A 22,781-nucleotide genomic window follows, 5' to 3' on the forward strand; every position below is an offset into this window, starting at 1 on the left:
GTAAGCTGTTTTCTCTTAAGGGCAAAAAGCTTTTTCATTTTTTTTTTTTTTTTTTTGGTACTGACCTTGTCTTGTCTGGGGATGAATCAATGAATCAAGCTAGAAATGGTAAATCATGAATAAATGATTTATGCTTGTGTTTATCAGATATGATAGATTGCTTGGATTCCTGGCTATTACTATATATAAAGATTTATATAATATACAAGTAACTGAATTGGAAAAAAACTGAAAATTTTCTCAAGGATACACTCCTCTGTAACACTTTAAATTTATTCCTAGTGAGCTAGTCTTTGAGAGAACAATGATTAGACAGGATCAATTCAATTCACCTTTTTTCAAGTAATTAAATGTCCTTCCTTATTTCTCCTAGTTTTCCCTTTCCTTTTCCATTATTTCAAGTTCATTTATTTCATAGAGAGACAGAGAAGAGAGAGTGAAAGAGAGAGAAGCACCTTCAACAGAGCTTTTTTTTTTAAAAAAATATTTATTTATTTAATTCCATTTGTTATTATTTTTTTAATTTGACCAGAGAGAGACAGAGAAAGGGAGAAAGCAGGATGCCAGGTCTGAGACTCGAACCTCAGTGGAGTAGGAAGCCAGTACCTTTAACCACCAGGCTACCTGCTGGCCCTTCAACAGATCTTACACCACCATCTTTCCACCCAGCCTTTCAGACAAGGATTGTGGGCATGCGCATGGTGGGGACAGTAAGTAAAATCCACCAGGAAGCCGAGTCTGCAATCAACTGGATCCAGCCTCACTCGAGCATCATGTTCCCACGACGGGGCTGAACTGGCCCTTTGTCTTTCTAAGTGATCACATTGAAATCCCACAGGTCACGAATAATTAAAAATCCATGTAATAATGTCTTTCTAACTAATGCTTCCACCCTAATTTCTGGAAAGTTCTTGATAGTCCTTGATGAGCAATAAACTAAAGGCAAATGTACGTCAACAGAAACGAGTTAAGAGCCAAATGATTGCGTTTCCTACGGACGAAGTCTCACGTGTCACTTGTCTCCGGGATGGAGCGGGGAGAGATGGAGAGATGGCAGGCTAGAGGGCAGAGATTATTCAACTTTTCAGTTTAATCTCTCCTAGAGAGGAGCTAATCTTTTTCACGTAGCTTTTCACCTTGAGCGTTTTCAAAGAATAAATTGAGAAATGATAGTGGAAATGATTATTCTCCTTTTAAATTGGGAAAGTAGATCACATATGGTATGTTGGAAGCACAGGTTTAGAGTGGGAAGTAGTTTGCTTTCTCTAGAAGCTGAAATATGACTTCAGTTCCTAATAAATTACAATGAAAGGCACCGTTTGCTATGGAAGTTGCTGTGAAGCAGATATGGCGGCAATGGCTTTGATTACGTGCTAAACATGAGGACTCTAAAATCTCTTTCCTTTCTCATTTCTTAAAAAAATGCAGTGTTCTTGTGAGCTAGAAATCTATGGACTGTATGTTTTCTTTTCATTCATTATTATAATAAATTAAAAGGTAAACACTTGTTTTAAGGTATTAAGTACACTTTTACATTTCAAAGGAGGATGGATTACTTTGACAGGGTATGTTAAATGTATTCTGTACTGCATATCCTAAGGGGAAGAAAGAATGTCCAGAAATGGCAGTTTCACAAGAATTTGAGGATTTGCTATCTTGATGAACCCAGAACTTCATAAGAAAGAGCACTGGGATTTTTCCAGTCCATTCCAAAGGAGACCATCTTGACCTCATTTCATAGACATCTCAGAAACCCCCTTTGCGTTGATGAATAATAGAGAGTAAAGTTGTTTTGTTCTTTCAGTCTTTTCTAAAGTTTTATATTCTTTCTATTATTATGATATTTCAAGTTTCAATCTGGGCACTTTTATGGAGCTCTAACTTTTGAGAACTATTTGATTTGTGAAGTTTTGAGAAGTTCAACATTTTAATACCAGTGAGTCTTTGGACACTAAGAGCAAGAAAGATGTAAATAAACAGACTAAAAAAATCAGAGTCAATGTAAAATAATTAATTGGGTTAAGTAATGGAAATTCCAAGATGCATCTACTATTTCTACCTTCTGATACACACACCCTTCTACTGAAAGTGAGCATTATCTATGCTTGTGGCAGAAGTCACTCTAGTGATTAAATTACGTGATATGTCAAAGGTAAAAGGATTTTTGCAGATGTAATTAAGGTCGCTAATCAGCTTTATTTTTACTTAATCAAAAAGGAGATTATCCTCAGTAGGCTTTATCAAATCAGATGAGTTCTTTAAAAGATCATTTAGGCTTTCCTTGTGAACAGAGACATTTTCCTGCTGGTCTTGAAGAAGCAAGCCATTATGTATCATACAGTTAGAAGAAAGTGAATTCTGCCAAGAATTGTGTGTTCTTGGAAAACTTGCAGCCTCAAGTGAGATGCAGGCCTGCCTGGCTGATAACTTACTGCTGCCTTTTCAGACTGTGGGCAGTGGACACAGCTCTTCTGCCCTGACTGTTGACCTACAAGAACTATGAGATGATAAATGACTGTCATGTTAAGTTGCAAAGTTTGTTGTGATTTGTTTACATCAACAGACATGATGACTTATGTGGATACTAGGCATTTTCTGTGGGTTTGCTTTAATGCCCAGTGCATGCCAGAGAAAGGGCAAGGAGTTCCAATATTTGTCTATAGGTCTACATAATTTATTTCTTGTTTTTAATACTAATATTTACACAGTTTCTCCATCTTTAATATTCCCTAACACTTAATGCTCATGCATACTTTCACATAAACAAACCACTGAGCAACCATGTGCATGAGACTCTGGGTCCAAACAGGACTAGGCATTCAACAGTCCCATTTTCTCAAACTTGAAATACCATCTGTATAATTTAATTTATGCAGCTTTAATACTTACGAGGTACACATAATGTGCTGTGAGCAACATATAATCAGACTGATTTCTTATTCCTAACAAACTAACTAGTGGGAGTAGGGCCAACTCAAATACAATAACACAAATGAATGACAACTAAAGTCTTCAAACTCTGTGAGGCTATTGGAGAGAAAGCCTTCAATTCTCTGGAGGAAGATCAGTTCTAGCTGGATGATTGTAGGTTTCAGGGAAAAAGTAAGACTTAAAATGAACATTGAAATATGTAGAGTATTCTGGGTTATGGAGAAACACTAAAGTTTATGATGTTACCATGGGGGTGTGCTTTTCAAGGCACAGTGACAGTCCAATAGCACGGTGTTTGGATTTGCAAGATCTCCATTTGTAGGTCGCCTAATTCACTGCCATTGTGTGGATATGGCTCCTGAGCATTGCTGTGTAATGTTATTGTAATCAGAGTAAAAGTGTGAAAACTTGACATTATTATGGTGTCAACGGGTGGAGTCCTTGGAAGAGTAGTGATTGGGTGGTTAGGGTGGGGCCCCCATAACAGTCCTGATTAGTCTATGAGAAGAGGAAATGAGGCAGACAGGAACCCACAGGGACACAGACCACATTCCCCTGCCACGCTGAGATGCGGCCAGGGAATGCCACCAGAGAAGGTCCCTGGACCTTGGACTTCCAAACCATGAGCTGAATAAATCTCCATTTTTATAAATCACCTGGTTTCAGCTATTTCCTGTCATTAGCAATGGAATGGACTAGAACATACACTAACAAAAAAGTCTCATTTTTTTCTGAGCCCGAGATTTCTTAACCATAAAATGGGGAATAATATTAATACCTACATTCATGCTGTAGAAATCAAATGGGATTTTGTGACTGATGTGATTTAAATAACACGTTTATTTTTCCCAGTGATTGCTTCCCACTGTGCTCTATCAAATCTCCATCAAAATCTGGATAAGGGGCTCCCTAGAAAACATCTGTGTGATTTCCTATCGTTTCTTTCACTGTGATTAAAACAATTCCATTTCAGTTGAGACTTAGTTTGCAACTTGTGAAAATTTCCATTTATTTTTGAGTTAAAGCTTTCCTCCTCTCCCCAGTACATAAACATTTGGTTCCAATAGTCGAGAATATAGATCTTCCTCTTCTGGGTCCCCTGAGAAATCTCTAAGCCTGCTCTTTAATCCTCCCTTGGTGCTTAAACTGCTCCATCTCAGCTGAGCACGGAGCATTTCTCTCTCAGACGTGCCTTCCTTTTCTTCGTGGGTGTGAATAGTCCCCAGAGACTTTTGAGATAGTCCATTGATTTGACCCCTTTGCCTTCTCTTTACCATCGCAGTATGAGTTTAGCTTCTTTTGTAGGCTTCCAGCCAGCCTCAAGACTTTGCTCACTTACATGAAATTTGATGCTTATAAGGTTCTTTGAAGTTTAACTAGACATATAATTTGAGTCATTCTTTCTCTTCTTTTTATTTCTCCTTTCTCTTCTTTCTTTCCTTCTTTCTGCTTTCTTTCACAATAAAATATGGGGACATTGAGTTCTAAGCTGCACTTATATTTCTACTAGAAACACATATCCGAATTGTGTGACTGCAACATCTTCATATATCCCTCAAGGTTTAAAATATTTCATTCCAATGTGCTTAATTTTGATGGTTAAGGTTTCTTTCCTGTTGCCCTTACTCTATATAGTAGTGTGGCAAAGGTGGAGAAGAAAGTGAGCTTATGAGAATAGCAAAATGCCATGGTATAGCAGTCTTCTGGGCTGTCTTTCTAACATAACTGCCTCTACCTACTGGTTAGGCATGGAAACAGATAACCTAGCGGGGACTGGATGGAAAGAGCTGGTTATGTGCAGAAGCCGACTCACCCTCTTAGTTTCTCTTGGTTATCATCAGTGGGGGCATTCTGACATTTTCTTTGCTATGCATTCAGGTTTCTGGACTTGCCCATGGTGTTTGGGAGATCCTCTTCCAGCCTAGGTAACTCCCCGACCCCCCGTTTTTATGTTTTGTAGTTCACTTTCTCTCATTTGGTGGGATATAAGATGGATCTGAAAGATTATGAATTATCCTTAGATTTCTACCTTTAGCTGGAAATCAATGTTTACTATTCAATGTTCTTGTCATGCTTTTTTTGGCTGAAGTTTGGTTAATCAGTGTTCTTCTTAGAAATTGATGCGCCATACTGAATACAACATCCTACTTGGCTCTTTCTGTGGGTGGGCCATCATCTCCTTTGCCCTCCATTATACTTCTATGAATAAAGTATATGACTAAATTAACACATTTTAGCAGTCATCAGCTAGCATTACCAGATCACTTTTTTTTGTAGATATACTGATATTAAGCTAGGTATTCTATATCTTTTTCTTGTGTAGTTAATTTTTTTTTACCAATTTTACTTCAATTTCCATATTCTGGTATCTAGCTTGTTCTACAATGTATTACTTATCACTCTCTATATTCATGAAATTATGACCAATATTACCAAAGCTAAAAATAAATTTTAAAAAGACCACTGTAAATTTTTACTATTTAATACACAATTCACATATTCTATTAGCTAAATAAATGATCATTAGGACAGATTATTATATTTTCTTTTTTCAGAGATTTTTCTAAAAAAACTAAAAATATCATTATTTCATTCATTTATTCATTTGACAAATATGTATTAAGCACTAAGTCAAGTCCTCGACCTGGACATAGGCTCCTGTGGAGCTTACTGGTGAGAGGAGCTGAGACAAGTTACACGCGTCCTTCACAGAAGAGTATCAGTGAGAGATTGCTGGTTTGCAAAGAATTAAGTTGACTTTATAGACAATGGTTACTTTAAATTTGTTATTTCCAATAAATAACTATCTCTTGGTTAATCAAGATAGTGTGATATTCATAAGACGGAGTCAATTTTCTAGTTACAACCAACCTTAAAGAGACCAGAGTTTCAAAATAAAATGTTATCAGGGATTCCTCTCAGAGGAGCCCCTCATAAGAAAGGAAATGACAATTCTACTTCAAAATAAGTTAATGATGTCACGTATAACAACTTTCTTCTCACCTATTAAGCAGATGAAGCAGACATGTTTTATGCTTACTATGATTTAGGTCAAAACTTCTTTTGACTATTTTATCTTGGATTACCCAAATAATTTCATATTAGAAAGTTGATGCAATAGCGTATACATTGAGTTAGGTGTTATCCTGCAAATAAATATTTTGCCCTAGCAAAAATTTAAAATTCATAGCTTCCAATCCATTTTCTCTCTACTTGCTTCAATTTTTTATGTAGTTCCAGATTTCATTATTCCAGATTGTACTCAAGTGATCTTTATAATCCCTTATTTACAATATTATTCTTTTAATCTTTTGCTGCTTTTTGTACATTTCAGTACCCTAATAAAAATAATCTTGCTTTCTCTCATTTTCACTCATGGACAGTTATAAATAAAAATAAACATTTTTACTCATTGTTAGTTGCAGTTGCAATTGTATTTTCTTTGTGAAAGGGACATTCTTTGTAAAGGAATTTGAAAATAGCTACTGAAATTTAGGATTCATGGAGATCTTTTACTTTAAAGCATAGTATTTTTATTTTTACCATTTAAATATCCCATAAAAATGATAAGAGCAAGTGAGAAAAAAAGGTGAAAATTCATAGCAATAAATAGAAAAGGAATAGCGTATTCCTGGATAAGACTTTTCCACATTTTTAAAAGTAGAAAATCAAGTGGTTACTAAGGAAAAGATACAATAACATCTACCTCTAAGAATGGAAACAATACTAGTAAGATTAGAAAGAAATATAGACTCTCCTCTGTCTTACCCTTAACTTCGCATCATGTCTCCCCTGAAAAGAGCAGTACTTTAATATCTAGTTAATTGTCACTTCCCTGGCAATGCGGGATAAGGCTTTCTTCAGAATGAACTGTTCAAGCACATAGAGGTGCTTCTTTCTCTTCCCTTCTCTAGGTAGAAACAGTAAGCCCCCACCCCCAGCCTGTTTGGTGAAGCTTCTTTTACACATTATTCTTTTAAATAAGTATTTATGAGATGCCTATTTGTGCTAGATACATGAGGCAATTGGGATAAAATGGGAGTTAATAAGAAATTAAAGCCATACTCTTGAAACCTATGTTCTAGTAAAGGAATCAATAATGCACACACGTGTGAACACACACATGCACACACATACAATCCAAACAACAAAAATATTTCTGATGGAAAAGTACATGTTGCTATGGGAAGAAGTAACAGGGTATTTGATACTTCTTGGCACAATTTTATGAAAAGGTGAAAATTTAACTTCCATCTAGAGAACACCTAGAGAAGACAAGAGCATCCCCCACAAGGGAAATAGTACGTGCGAAACCCCGCGACAGGAGGGTGCTGGGAAAGTTCGTCACCGTGACAGAAGGCCACTGAGCTACAGAACAGAAAACGAGAAATGGAGACAGGCCATCATATGAAGGGCTGCAGAGAACATTTTGAGAGTTAATGAGTCTGAGCACGTACTTGATGGAAATAAAAGAGAGACGTGAGCTGCCATATTTATTACCATGCTACTCAGCAGCTAGTGTATGGAGTCAGCCTCCGAGCCCAACTGGTGAGTGGCCAGAGAGAAGGTGGCACATACACAACGCAATGAAAGCACTCCCCACTCAACAAATGCATCTTGGTCATGTGACAGGTCACTGAGCGAATTGGTCAATAAATGGGAAACTTAAAGGTGGCTGCCTTGTGTGTTGTGGGGACATAGGGTATGCATTTTTTCAATCTATATCATGCAGAACACACTAATGTAATTCTACGCATACAAAGAGTGTACATTAGATAAGCATCAGGAAGGGACAAGACACACAACACAATGTAGTCTATATAAATGCAGTGTAATCACTTCTATTTATTCTGAATACTACTATGGATACACAAAATATCAATTTATGAACAAAATAAATAGAATTGTGTAATTGTGAATGCTTCATGCAGTGAATACAAACCTTCAGAAAGAGACAAAGACCAAGAAAGGAGTTTTCCAAGAATCACACAGAATTCCCTGGAGAACTGGTCGTAAGCCTGAGTGATTATTAAGCAGGTAGGCCACGAGCAAGGACTGGCTGCATATCAGACACAGAGAGAGTGAAATACTGCCATGGGCAGCAACATGGATGGCCCTGGAGAAAATGATGCTACGGGGAATAACTGTATGTCTCACCATTAGCGGAAGCGAAGGGATGTGCTTATGCGGGGAGAGAGTGACAGTTGGGTATGAAAGCTGGGAAGAAGAGGTGGGTGGAGGAATGGGAAGAGCTTGAGCGAAGCCGGTAAGTGCTATGACATATAAAATATACACTACCATAGTTGGTGACAACTCAACGTATTTTTCAAAATGGCTGGAAGATGGAGATTTCAAATGTTCAAAACAAAAACTATTGACACATGTTTTAGAAAATGAATATATTTATGTCTCTGATTTATCCATTGCACAATGGATACATTTATTAAAAAACCACACTGCACCTATAAATGTGTGTAGTTATTATGTCAATTAAAATGATAATAAAAAGTAATTAATGGGTGAAAGAATTACAGGACAAAATAATTTTCTAGAGTTCTTCAGTGTTTAGAGTCCTTCAGTTTACTGCAAACATACCTTTAACAGAAAAAGTCATCCATAATATGGAAGCTATAACAAATTTTTAATTATTGGCACTAAATTCTAAAGCTCAATGAAGAACATTTTATTTAAATAAAAAGAGATCATATTTCAATATTACATATCCAACAATTTCTTTGTGTATCTGTATCCGATGGTGATATTTATAGGTTAAGTTCTAAGCAGATGGAAATACCCGAACAGGAGGAAAGCCATGTTCTCACCCAGGACGCTCCTGCTCACAGACCGCGGGGCACCCTACAGCAGATGCGCAGCTGCAGGAGGCAGGTGCAAGGTCGGAAGGTCAGTGTTGTCCAGCTCGTTGGTTCCTGGCCCTGGTGACCGGGGACAGTACTGCTGAGAGACCACCTTGCCACCCCGCCTTCTCTCAGTGGCGTCCACGACGGTAGAATGTTCGTGTCTCTAAGACCCAAGGCCTAGCAAAAAGCCTCTCACGAATCCGCTGGACAGCACGAGGTTCTGCATAAATTCTGTCGCTTCTTCAACGGCATTGTGGCTTTCAGGTGCTTTGTCCGTTTCTCATTCTGTCGTCTTTTTCCATCTTTGGCAACTTTCTTCAGTCAATCGGCACGCAGACCCGGTAACTACCAAGGCGACGGGGACGAAAGCCACCTCCCACTCCAGCTGCTGCCCGTCTTCCCACTTCTGGGACTGTTGTCCCCACACCAGCCAGTCGCGCATTGCGATCTGGGTAGCTACCGCTTTCCACCATAGTCCCCAAGTGAGGCCAAGCACTCGATTCCCCTCGGGACGCCTTCTCGCATACTCCGTGAAACCAGCACTTCCAAAGGGTCCTCACCACTTCCGCAGTTTTGGGGAGGAGGGTTCCGGGTTCCCATGATCCCTTTGGTGGCCAGTTCCTGGGTGGTTCTGGCCCGCCCTTCTGTCCTGCTCTAGGCCCAGCTGGAAGTCTATGGTCTCTTTCTCCCTCTTCCTCCCCTCCCCTCTCCCCTGCCGCTGCCTGCAGGCACGTGGTCCTACCCCTGCCTGACTCTCCATGTGAGACCTGCGCAGGTGCAAGGCTCAGTCGTGGGCAGGGTGAATTTTAAAATAATCCTCGTGTCTACAATATGTTACAGTTCACCCTGCTTAAAGATTATGCTGCAATTAAAAAATATGTTGGCTATGGTACTGTGGACACAAACCCTACTGTAAAGGAATGAGGCGTGAGTGGGAGGGGAAGGAAGGAGCAGTGGGGTGTTCAGCAGCTGCGAGCAAAGCTGAATTAGGAGGGAGAGGCAAACCAGACCGGGACTCCGTAGGAATGGAGAGAGAGGAAGGCTATTGGTTTTGTAGTGGTGGCTGATTATGTTTTTTCCTAAATGAGGTTGAACATGCAAGACTTCTAAGGTAGGTAGGAAGGAAGGAGTGCTCGCCTCGGCAGCACATAGACTACAATTGGACCGATACAGAGATTAGCGTGGCCCCTGCGCAAGGATGACACGCAAATTCATGAAGCGTTCCACATTTTTTGTAAGGTATGTGAAAAATCCAGCACCACTAATAAAGCTACTGTTCGGCTGGAAAAAAAAAAGGAAGGAGGGAGGCTGCTTTCCACAGAAACACGGCGGAATTTCTGTGTTTAAGGGAGAAGCACCATGCTGGACTCAGTAAGGGAGAGAGAGAGTCATCACTACATATTTGAAGCAAGCCGAAAAGGACTCTAATAGCAATTTTTAAAAAAGTTTTGGGTTTTTTTCATTTTTCATTTTTTTAAAGGTTTTTGCCATAGGGTACCTGTGTTGGCTAGAGAGAGAGAGAATCAAAGTGAGCAGGAAAGTGAGAAACCCCCTCCCCCGGGGATATGGCAATGCAGGTACCCCTTTGCCTCCATTCTCTTTTGGGATGTTGGGCACACATGCACATGTGCCAATGTAATTTTCAAGCCACCAAGTCGGGGACTTGAACTGCAGTCAACCATGTGGAAGCCCAGATCCTTACCCACCATGCCATCTGCTGGTCCCAGACTTTAGGGTTTTACTGTTAAGTACACAGATCAAATTCTCAGTCTCCTTGGTGGTTCAAGCCAAGGAACGTGCAGTGAAGAAATTTTCCACAAGGTCTAGCTAAGAGCCTTCAATGGAACAAGATTTGAAGCCGAAGGTAGTAATACAGTGTGGGTTTCCCTTCTTCTCTAGGCTTGTACCTATTTTGCCTTTACTTTTTCTTCTGTATTATTTTTCTTCTTGAGAAAAAGAGAAACCAACCCTGAATAACTTTCCAAGACAACCCTGTGGTCATGATTTATGGTGGCTCAAGCAACTGACAGAGTCACTCATGACGTCCCAGGAAAGCCAGGAGCCCGTGTTACAGACTCACGTGCCATGAGAAGGTTCGACTCATTTAACAGAAACCAAGTTCAAAATGAATTCATAAGATTTACTCAGGGGAGGAAGTGCCCCTATGTGTAATAGGGGCTTGTTCCGTGGATGCGTGAAAGTTGTCACGAGGTTATGAGACACTAGAAAACTCAGCACAGGGGAACTCAGGCCCCTCTGTGGGATGGAGTAGAAACAGGAGTGGAAGGAGAGGTGAGCCCCGAGGAGAAGACAGTGGGAGTCGGTCATGAAAGCGAGTGGTTATCATCCCGAAGCAGACGGGTCTTGGGCTGAAACGAGGGGAACAATTCTGACTTCCATCCTACGACAGAAGTCTCTCCAGTAGGCGCTACCTGTTCAGTAGACAACTTTAAATATCCATAGTACCAAGCGCTACCTACACTAAACGGTCAGCGGTCTGACAGTCGCTCTTCCCACAAAAACCGTAATATAAAAAGAATCATCTTGGGCCAGCAGGCAGTTAAGGCACTGGATTTCCCCACGATCTTACACGGTTCAAGTCCCAGGCCTGGCAACCTGAACATCACGCCAGGTGCATGTGCTCCAAATCCCCGGAGGAGAAGGAAGAGGGGCTTGTGGCCTGGTCCCCTGGGGCATTCATTTCTCACTTTCTCTCCGTGCCTCTTTCTGTCATGTGCAAAAATTTAAACGGTGATGATAATCTTTGCTGTAGGTTAGGTGAAAGAAACTTTGAAGCATCTCTTTCTGTCATGTGAAAAATTTAAATGGTGATGATAATCTTAGCTGTAGGTTAGGTGAAAGAAACTTTGAAGCAGAGAAGTGAGGGAGTGCCCTGTCCTTCCACGCCTATGTGACTTGCATCTACTGATCCTGTTTTGTGGAATACAATCGTCTGTTTTCCCCAGAAGGACCTCAGCTTACTACCAGACTCACCCAATTATTTCCTTCTCAAACTGGGCTGATGGCTGGTGCCTGTAGTTGCCACTACCCTGAAGGCTGGGGCAGGAGGGTCTTAGCATAGCAAGACACTCCTAAAACAAAATATTACTCAGGGCCAGGTGATGGTGAGTGGTCGTGCAACTGGACCTCTACGAGAAGGTCCCAGGCCAAGTCTCAGGGCCACCCTGTGTACGCTGGGCGTGGACGAGTCAACCCAGGCTGGCTGCAGTGCGAAGGTCCTACGGGGGTGCCTCTGTCGCTGTTTATTTACTTTGGCTTTTTTCTTTCTCTCTCAAGAAATGAAATTCAAGTAAATGTTTCCTCCACTGAGAATTAGTTCTTGAATTTTATGGGATCTAATTATTTACAGTCTCTGCCTTCCTATCATCTAAAAAGGCCTCTGAGCTAAGACTTACAGCGATAAGCATACCACGCGCTTTTTGTGCTCTTATTGGGGCTAGTCATTGTGTTGGTTATGAAACAGTGCGAGAAAATTTTATGATAAGTAATATATAAAACCCTGTAGATTTTCGTCTATGTATGTGTATAGTGATACAATAGCTGTCCTAAGTTATTAATTTCCCTAATCGACAGTTTTCTCATCTACCAAATGAGACAGAAAGAGAATACCTACCCCTTTGGCTATTCTACGAATGCTTGGCAACTGGAGTCTGACGTGGAGGTAGGCTCCGGGGCATGCTAGCTACTGGACAGCAGGGCTAGTGACTGAGGACACTTTTCAGCTTTATGAAGCCTTAAGGAAGGCCCAGTGGGGTAGTTGTGTGGTCTGAGCATATGGTACCTTTATGCTAGCATTGTTCTGTCAATGTCTGCCGTAAGTTACAATATTTCCGGGTATCTCTGAATCTGGTATTGCTGCTAGTTAAAACTAAGTGCTGTATCCTATTAGACTGTAAAACCCTAGGAGATAAAACTGCTAATCATTATTGTGTCCCGAGCACCTAATACAATGCCTGGTTAGAGAAGACTAACATATGGTGTCCGGATGAATAAATGATCAAATATGCTACACCACGCAAACAGAGATCCATTTATGTCGGATTCTTAATTGACAACATTTTTAGGGTGAATTTGAGTAAACAAAACTCTTTATCACTGCAGTTGAGACAGATGCTGTTACTTGATGTTAGAACTTGGGACAATGGCCCAGTATGAGAACTGCATATTCAAGAAAAGAATGGAAGGCAAAAAAGAAAAAAATGATGAAACCCTGTAGAATAGTCCCTAAAAAAAAAGAAGGAAAACTATTTGAGTGTAATATTATAAAAAGATATTTAATAAAACATACTAAAAATTCATTTTGCATACTGGAACTATATATATATATTCTCATAAGAAAACACAAAAGCAATAATTTTCACCTGTCTTTAATATTTTTGAGATGGAGGTTTGAAACATTACCATTTCACTATCTATACACGTTGCATTTATGAATCAGAACATGTTTTTAAAAGATGCCTTCATTTCATGGTACTATATTTTCAATAATGTGCAAATATTTAATCAACTGAAATATAAAATGTTCACTCATATCTTTAATGACTGTGGCATCTTAATCCATTTTCTGTCACTCGAAATCACAGCAACCTTTCCTAAGTAAGCTATGTACTGAGTTAAATAATTAGCACATAAGAAAATGATAAACTAAGTCCAGATCAAGCTTGGGTTAAATATAGAGAGCCGTCAGTTTCTCTGGAGCGCCCACACATTACAGAAGTTAGTCATTCAACCTCACACAGCAATTAGGAAACTGCTGATACATGTCTCTACAGCAATGCAATTAAAAATTAAAGACGGACAAGACAATGAAAACTTTGTACAGATTTCTGAATCATAGATTATAAATTATTTTCAACAAAATTCAACGTTAAAACCATTTCAGTGCAATTTAGTAATTGGGATGCCTCTTGAGACATGATTGTTTCTTGATCAAAGCACACTTATTTGGAGGAATTATCCCCCATATTCTATCCCCATATTGACTTATAAATCTGCTTATCTCCATTCTTCATTTTAAGGCTTTACTTTCTAATGTATACTGCTGAGATTTTAATCATTATAAAATCTTATACAGATATGTAAAATTTGAACTGCATGGTGTATATTAACATTTCAAGTGCATATGTACAGTTATTATCAAAATGATGGGCTGATCTTCATGTCTATGAGAACAAATTAGCCCTCTGAAGTGTCCTAGAAAGCGTTTTTCTTTTCTCAATACAATTCTATTCATATACTCCTTGTAGCAAGTTAGAATGGGTGGGATATATTTGTCACTAAAATGTTTGAAATGTAAACTCTAATCACCTAATAGGGCCCTGTCTCAGCTGCTAAATAGAATTATTTATAACAACTTAGGAATATAATTAGGTGAGGTACACTTAACCATCTGGGCATTGTGCTTCCTGCCGACAACTTGCAATGTTACAGTAAATGATTTTATTTGTGTGTTTATTTCTTATCAAACAGATATGCTAAAATTATCTCCATAGAATAATAGCCTTTTATTCTAACTTTCAGAATAAGGTAGTCCATTTTCAGCAGCTTGATATAAAAGTAAACAAAAATTATTTTTGACATTAAGAAACACTACCATGTACGCTGACAGTACAATTCCAAAATGACAGTGAAAGTGAAAACAAAACACAGGCCAACTAGTGACCATCTGTGTGGTAACATATTGAATAAAGGTTCTTCAAAGGAGTTGGAGTTATAATTACTGAGCAGGCTAGATAATTAAATAATTATACAGTTTGATTGAAAAATATATGTACTTCATTAAAATAGGGACTCTAACTTCACTTCTCTAGCTAAGTTTCTATTCAGATACCAAGTTTGTACTTTAATTAGAACAAAAGACCGACATTAACTTCAATGCAACATAATAATTCATAATAATGATTGTATATTAATCTCTTGAGCTTGCAGGAATATAGCACATGACATATGGCATAGGACAGGCACCTGTGAAGTCCTTTGGGGACGGATGTGGTCCATATTAATTAGCCCCTGGAAAATAAAATCTGTTTCCCTCCGAGAAAGATTGCTCAGTGCTTATTGGCTTAAGACATCAAGGAAATTAGATAAAATACTGTGAGGTTCTGTCTACACTCATTAAAGTTTTGTCTAGATATAGGCGCTGAATCTACGACTTCTGAGTTAACGCTTGACTGACTCTTACAAAAATAAATAAATACAAGAAAGAGAGACGCCATGCATTTCTTTGGCCTTGATGACTGAACTTTGGTTGAAAACATCAAAATTACCATCTTGGTTGTGGAAAACTCACTAAGTGAATAATTTAAACATAAAGTAATCAAACCAGAAACATTACATTTGAAGCAGCTTCTTTTTCTTGAATTCTACTTGAAATTGCCTCAGTTTAATTCTTTGTAAGTTCAGATGCAGTCTAAATACGAGAGTGTGCATGTCTTTAAAAACGTTATCTTGTAACAAACAAGGTCTCAAGATCCTTGGCAGAGCCAGGAATGCTAAAGGCACTTTAATGTGTATCTTCAAAGGATGAAGCAAAGATACTGCAGCACTAAAACTCTGGCTGATTAGCAGATATATTTGCATCAAGACAGATATTAAAATTACTTCTCATAGAAAAAAGTAAAGTGGCCTACTCTCACTTCCAGAGTGTATCAAGAAAAAAACAAACAAACAAACAAACAGACAGAAAATCCAGTGGACATGGCGATGCTCAGAAAAGACTATTCCTTTCCAAACTTCTTTTACTATTTTTCTTCACTTAAAATTCTGAATTGCATAAAACAAACCCACCTAACCAAACAGTATTGTACTTAATGGAGTGCTTAGAAGTCTGTCAAACTTTTTAAGATCTTTCAGAATACCAGATTCTAATGAGGCTTTTTAACATTCATAATTTAAATTTATGTAAGAAAGACAAATCCATTAGTAAGGCTGGGCAGAATATTTCTTTCCTCAAATATCACATTGTTTTGTTTATTTTTTCTCCCTGGGCCTGCGTCCAAGGTCCTGTGATAAAACTGTTACATTGCTGATGTGTTTATTGGAAAATGCGGGCCCATTTCCCTTCCACTCAAACATGGACTGGCAGTTTAAATAACTCCTTTCTATTAAGCAAATGTATGGCGAAGGCACCCTTAAGTAGCCTATTAAACCAATGAGAGGACAACACCGCGTAATTAATTACACATACCACACAATGCCTCATGAGAACATTTTTGACAAGGTCTACCAATTTATCATGCGAATAATTATAGGTTTCCATCTGCAGCAAAGATGCTGAATCATCATTAGCAAAATGGAAACAAATTGTTCATTTTTGTGACACCTGCCTTTCTAGTGGGGAAATCTGTTGCATGGTGTATACTTATTTAATTTAAAAAGTCCATCAGTTATTCTGCATTTTTTCTTCCTTAGTCATGATAGAGAGCGTGCGCTCATGTGAGCGTGAGAGAGAGAGAGAGAGAGAGAGAGAGAGGGTGCGAGGGAGCCCCCACCCCCGGGGTCTGCTCATGCACAGTCCCCGCTCCAGGCCTCCAGCCTGTTAGACTTCAGGCTGCCTCACACATGCAGGCACATTTCTGGCTGCCCATCGCAGGACTCTGAACTGTGGTGTGTGGCCGAGTGGGACCGAGTGTCTCTTGAGCAGGGCGTTACCGCCACACGTGGAGCTGGCCTTATTCTGAGTTTTCGAAAACGACATGAAACAGTTCTAAGGCACAGCACTGAAATAACACAGGCTTGTACCGGAGGAAGCTGGGAGACCTGAACTCCTGCTCTCCTCTTAGAAACTACTTGCCAGAGGATGTGTGCACTCGAAGGAGAGACGAAGAGGAAGAAAGCACCCCCATCGGGGTGTGGCCATGCTGCAATCCCTTCTCCCCCGTGTCTCCACACTGTAGGGATTTTAGACACACACGGCTCAGCATGTTGTTCCAGGTCACCAGGGCCGGGATTCCAACTATGTGCTCAGCCACGTGGGATCTGGCTCCCTTCATCAGGAGGCCACAGGGCCAAATTCTGGCCTCATTGGCTGTGGGAGATCTAGTTAGTATGATATTCTACAATGGTGTCCTTACTGCGAATACTTCTATAGATATCTTCAAATTGATCTGCTTTGTACAGCGTTGTCGGGGTGGGTTACTCTCATCAGGAATCATGTCATTTATTTCTCCGTCATAGTGGTGAAGTAATACAGTCTTCTCAATTGTGGAGAAATATTGACTGTTAAAACTTTCCATTACATTACCTTCTAGAATCAAAGTGAGAGAATCTTGCTGTTCTCTGCAGCACTCAGTGTGAAGGACACAGGGCTGGCTATCAGAGGGCCCAGCAGAGAACAGGGAAACTCACCACGTCGGTGTCTTGCTGATTCTTTTGCTCTAGGGTGCATGTGCTGGCCAGAGGAGACAGAGGGAAAGCACAGAATCGTCCCCAGGGAGGGCCACGCTGCAGTCCTTTCTCCTCCAGTCTCTGTAGGATTTGGGGCATGCATGCACACGTGCCCGGCGTGATTTTCAAGCCACCAGATCTGGTGCTCATGGCGTGCAGTCAGCTCTGTGGGATCCAGTGCCTTAATCTACGTGCTGCCTGCTGGCCCTACCTCTGCATTTCCTATGGACTGGGCAACGGTGTACAAGTCACCCAACCTAGTTCTCTCATTTCTAAAATGGGTTGTTAAAGGGTTTCTATTAGGGGAAAACAAACAAGCAAAAATCATGGAAAAGTCCAGAGCAGAGCCTGACATGTAGCAGACACGGGTGTTAGCTGCTTCTGAATCCTTTTCTGAGACAAAATAGGTTTGTGGGTTTGTTTTGTAATAGTGTCATTAATAGCAAAACTTTAGCACCCCCCCCATGATGGTGACTCTTTTTTTACACATATTGTCAACCAGGTTTTCTCAGGACTCAGGATCAACATACAATAGAGTTCTCCATCTCCAACTTGCATGTGTGTAGGGATCATCTGAAAATCGGGAGTCGATGATGCCTAGGTCCCTGAATTCTACATTTGAGAAACACTGATTTACATTAATACTGAGTTCCGTGTCCTCACAAAAAACATTCCGTTCAATGTCCTCTTTCCTGACTTCTGATGTCATACGGGGTCCTCCCTCTTCCCCCCAAGGGCCAAGTCTTCATGTCCTTTGTCTGGATTCACTGGGACAGTTCAGTTTGTCAGCTCTAGTTGGAGACGGAACTAAAATGAAAAGTCTTGTTCCCAGCCCACACAACCTCTGCTACAATGGCTGCTTCCACAGAAGTGGAAAGGATCTTCTCTAATGCTCTTTCTTCAGGGAGAGAGCAGAGCACACTGCGTAGAAAGCAGAAACGTGAAGGACTGCGAAGCCGGCCAGGCACCCAGATGTCTGAGGAGCTTTTAAATCCTACGCCTAGTTCACGCAGTGCTTGCTAATAACTTGCTCAAGATGTTCTTTTCTCGGCTCTATCAGGGGTAAGGGGAGACTAACAGTGGTGTAAATTTGGAGGAGCCCTATGGCAATCATATCATAGCAGTGACGCTGCTCATTGAGGGGTTCGTTGCAGTCAACGTTGTAGATCTGCATCTGTAGAACTGCTGGACATCTGTTTGAATTATTTTTAGTTTCTTCACATAATCTCTTTAAATAGACTAATAAAATCCATTAGTTCATAGGCTGCAGTTTCCAAATAGCAAACACCATATAATTTAAAAGTGAAGAATATGGAAGAAGGAGACTTTTAATTTATGCAATATGGCTTCACTAGGTACACAGTCTTTAAACAAAAATGAAAAACAGTATTTTTCTCTCAGCACTGTCGTAGATCATAGGAGTGAATTTATTTATGAGTTTGTAAATGATAAACTGCCAAACTGATAATAGTTTATCTTTCTTGGTTTTAAATTCAACTCCTAAGTGGGAACCAACAATTAGTGTAATGGCTATGTCACTGGACTCCCACGTAGTCAACCGTGGTTCGCATCCCAGACCCAGCGGCTTAAAACTCACGCCGGGCACGTGTGCGTGCATGCCCAAGATCCCGAGAGGAGAATGGAGGAGAAGGGATTGCAGCGTGACCATCCCTCCTGGGAGGGGATTTCTCGCATTCTGTCTCTATGTCTCTCTCTCTGTCTGTCTGGCGAGCATGCGCGCCCTATAGCGAAAAACCTCTCAAAAAAAAAAAAAAATTCAACTCCTAAGAGAAGATCTAGAATGAACACATTAACCTCTGATGACATAATTAAGATCCTTTGTTATAAGGCCTTCTCTGACTTGGGCCCATGCGTGACTATGTTTTTGCCTCTTTCCCACTGATCTCTGCAGAACAGGAGAGGCACTGATGTCAAATCATATAGGGTCTGACCCTGTCAGCCCTTTCCTGTACACATTCTTTAACAGGGCAACTATCTCCAAACAAGTGCATTGATAAAAAAAAAAGTATAAAGTAACTTCATTTTTCATGTAGAAATATGTGCATTTGGGCAATGCAGGTGAAAATGGATTTGTGCCGGGATTATCTAGACAGTTGTCTCAGCTCCCTACTTTGCCTTGAGCACTACCTATGATCAGAACAGCTGGTCCTTAAAATGAATTAATCAATGCTGACTAATTCTTTCCTCTCAATTTTAACTTTTCTTTACAAAAGATCAGGTTTATGCTCATCCAAAAAAGTGACAATTTAGTGAAACAGGGAATGTCTGAAATGAGCTCACTGGCAGCGTGTATAGGGGAAGTGTACCTGAGTGTTAAGTAGAGAGAATTCATATAAAATATTCTGAGAAGTATTTCCTAAGGAGAATTTCTTTTTCCTTTACCAGAAGGACATTTTTTCAAATTAATTTCTAAAGGTAACTTAAATGTTTAACCTGTCACCTAATTGGTATAATTTTAGGATTTGGGGAACAAAGTATTCTACAGCTATTCAGTGAAAACTTCATATGAAATGCTTACTTTTTTCTATTATACATGAAAGAATGCAAGTGTAGGGGAAATACACTTTTATAGTAACACTGCATAAAATTAGGAGCATACATATCTTTTACATTTTTATGTGAGTTGCAATTAAGAATAAAAAGTCTCTTCATAGAATTAAGGAGCTATTGGTTGTAAAAAACAAGTATTTTCTTCTTAGCAAGTTCTTTTTTTTCAGTGGCAGAAACAGCATTCAATGCTTTTTAAGATATTTTAGGTTTTCAAAGAGGAACTTTCTACTTTCCTGTGGCAATTCTATAGTATTCTGTGAAAACTGCCCGACAGCAAAGAGGTTCCGAAAACATGCAAGAAGAGGAAGCACTGTGAGAATGCTTTCATTTGAGACTAGCCAGCTACGTGGTCCCAACAGAAAAAGGAGTAAGTATTTAATGTGAGAGCCTTTCATTTGAGACTAGCCAGCCACGTGGTCCCAACAGAAAAAGGAGTAAGTATTTTCTTCCTCAGAAGACATACATCACTCCTGAAATTCTTTCAAAATCAACTGAGGCAAATTAGGGGTTTCAAAGCTGGTCACCTTATAAGTTGTTAGGAGACAATTTGCATTTAAATTGCTCTGTGCAGCTATCTTGAGACTTTTCCCTGGAATGTTTATGGCTCTTTTTTTTTTCATTAATACTTAAAAAATACAATTTCATAACCAGTGTATTACAGTATCTAGTTGTGTTGAGAAGAGGAACTTCATTTCATAACATAGAAACATTCAAAGTGGTTTTGGTGAACCGATCAACTCAGTCGAAAACTTGCATTCTTCATCTCGAACACTTAATAGCCAAGTTACTGTGAAACCATATCGACTCACTATTTCTACGACAGGAACTAGGTCATCAACACTCTGTAAGAAGGAAGAACTGTTCATGTGCTCTGTCCATAGCGGGGGAGATGCTCCAGGAACATCGTGGAACTCTTCCCCTGAAATAGTTTATATATATAAAAATACAGCAGATTTCTTTCTAATAGATGAATCTTAAGTATTATTTCAATAACTTGCTTTTACATATTCAGAAGTATAGATATAAGAAAATATTAGATGTGCAAAATGCTCTTTGTATATGTACATTAAAAAATATGTAGTAATAGCCTTAGGCTTATCAAAAAGCCATTGGGGAGAAAAAGTCCTCAATGTCATAAAATCTGGTCAGATTAGAGCTTTTGCTTAAGGAACTGTAAACAAACTTTTTAAACGCTGAGAGCTTTCTCAGCTCTTTCCAGCCAAGACACTCTCAAACACGTCGAGTCCTGCTCTGAGGTAAACCTCAGCTGAATGTATGCTGCTCAGCACCTCTGACAAGGCTTCCCGAAGGGTCTCATTGGATGAGAGCAGCTTGCAGCGCTCCCAAGCCTCCGCGAGTACTGGAAACTGGCTTGTCTTCTCATCAAGGTGGTACAGGATGTTTCTGAAAAGAAATATGGAATGGGTAAAATGTTTTATGCACAAGGCCATTTTTATGTCAAACGCTGTAGTAAATATTTCCAAAAGGACGTGATGTTTACAGTAAATGGAGGTGAAGGTATAAAAACTCGATAGCACCGCTTTCCAGCCCTTAATGAATGAATGGAGATAAACAGATTCATTAATAGTTTTCCATACTGATGAGCAAGAGAGAGGTAAGCAGGCATTATGGGCTCAGGTGGAAGTGCACAGCACTATCAATGAAGTGGAATAAAGCAGTTTTGAAAAAAAAAAAGACTGAATCTGATGATGCTTCTGGATCTTGTTGCTAATAAATACAAGGGACAGGGAAATACATGAGATAATAGTATAGTGTATTACGAGAAAAAGACTGGGGGACCAGCAGTTAGTGTAATGGCTATGTCGCTGGACTCCCATGTAGTCGACCGTGGTTCGAGTCCTGGACCCGGTGGCTTAAAACTCACGCCAGGCACGTGTGCGTGTGTGCCCAAGATCCCGAGAGGAGAATGGAGAAGGTATTGCAGCGTGGCCATCCCCCCAGGGGGTGACTTCTTGCTTTCTGTCTCTCTGTCTCTCTCTGTCTGTTTGGCAAGCGCACGCACCCTATAGCAAAAACCTCTCAAAAAAAAAAAAAAGAATAGAAAAAGAAAAAGACTGGCAAACTATAGGAAAAAAGGACTCCGTATATTGAACATATAAATTGCAATAAACAAAAGCAGGTAAAACAGAAAGCTATCTATAGGTAAAGATTTCTCAGCCTTGCCTAGTTGACATTTGGGGCTAGATAATTCTTTCCAAGTTTATTTATTTCTTCCATGAGCAGGAGAGACAGACAGAGACAAGGAGAGACACAGCCTCCTCACAGGGTCCCCCAGTCTTTGCCCAGTCCCGGCTTCCTGGAAAGTGTGTGGCTTGTGTACTCAGAGGTCTCTGGACTTGAACCAGCAAACTCCTCGTGTGGGATGGCCTCACATGGCTTCCCATGTTAGCACTGGACCACCCCTTTGCCTTCACACACCAGGTATCAGTGGTGCCGCCTCTATCAGTTGTAAAATTCAAAAATGTCCTCGACTAATGAAGACATTTATCTTATAGGGCAAAATTACTCCCAGCTGAGAACCACTGCTCTAGGACTCCATTCCAGATGAGAAACATGCCACCCTGGGAATCAAATTCATGTTCAACAATCTAAAACGGGTTCATTACCCAACATCAGCGACTGTTCAGAGGTAGAACTTTCTTGAGAGATTTCTCTTCTGCTATTTCCACAGTCTTCATGAAATTAAAGAGATTTTCAAAAGAAGCCATTAACTATGTAAAAGTAATCATAGAATTGATTATTCATGTATGTACAAAAATGTATGGAAACATGTACTTTTACACGTGGAAGTTTTTTTGTTTGTTTTGTTTTGTTTTGTTTTGAGAGATTTTTGCTATAGGGTGCATGCGCTTGCCAGAAAGACGTAGACAGAGAGATAGAAAGAGAGAAATCACCCTCCAGGGGGAATGGCCACGCCACAATCCCTTCTCCTCCATTCTCCTCTTGGGATCTTGGGCACGGATGCACACGGGCCCGGCATGAGTTTAAGCCACT

The 22,781-nt window shown here is 39.9% G+C and overlaps 1 protein-coding gene and 1 non-coding gene across 4 annotated transcripts in view; one reads left to right on the top strand and one right to left on the bottom strand.

Moving 5' to 3' along the window:
* Positions 1-9,918: 9,918 nt before the first annotated feature.
* LOC114004622 (U6 spliceosomal RNA) lies at positions 9,919-10,022 on the top strand. Its single transcript, XR_003546739.1, has one exon. It is a non-coding gene; the product is annotated as a U6 spliceosomal RNA (small nuclear RNA).
* A 1,607-nt stretch (positions 10,023-11,629) lies between these two features.
* LOC102499846 (inactive N-acetylated-alpha-linked acidic dipeptidase-like protein 2) overlaps positions 11,630-22,781 on the bottom strand; it is a 39,444-nt gene continuing 28,292 nt past the window's right edge. Inside the window, exons 2-4 of one of the 3 annotated variants that reach the window (XR_336496.3) lie at positions 21,056-21,170; positions 20,576-20,685; positions 11,630-13,034 (exon numbers count right to left, since the gene is read on the bottom strand). Coding sequence is in view for 2 of the 3 variants with exons in the window: in XM_006161856.3 (XP_006161918.1) it covers positions 20,972-21,170 (199 nt within the window). In the remaining variant the exon portion in view is untranslated. Of the gene's footprint in view, positions 13,035-20,204; positions 21,171-22,781 lie in introns of those variants that run through there. The other 2 variants (XM_006161857.3, XM_006161856.3) reach the window with 2 other exon arrangements.

Source organism: Tupaia chinensis, unplaced genomic scaffold, assembly GCF_000334495.1.
Source record: "Tupaia chinensis unplaced genomic scaffold, TupChi_1.0 Scaffold139331_1, whole genome shotgun sequence".
In the NCBI taxonomy this organism is placed as follows: domain Eukaryota; kingdom Metazoa; phylum Chordata; class Mammalia; order Scandentia; family Tupaiidae; genus Tupaia; species Tupaia belangeri.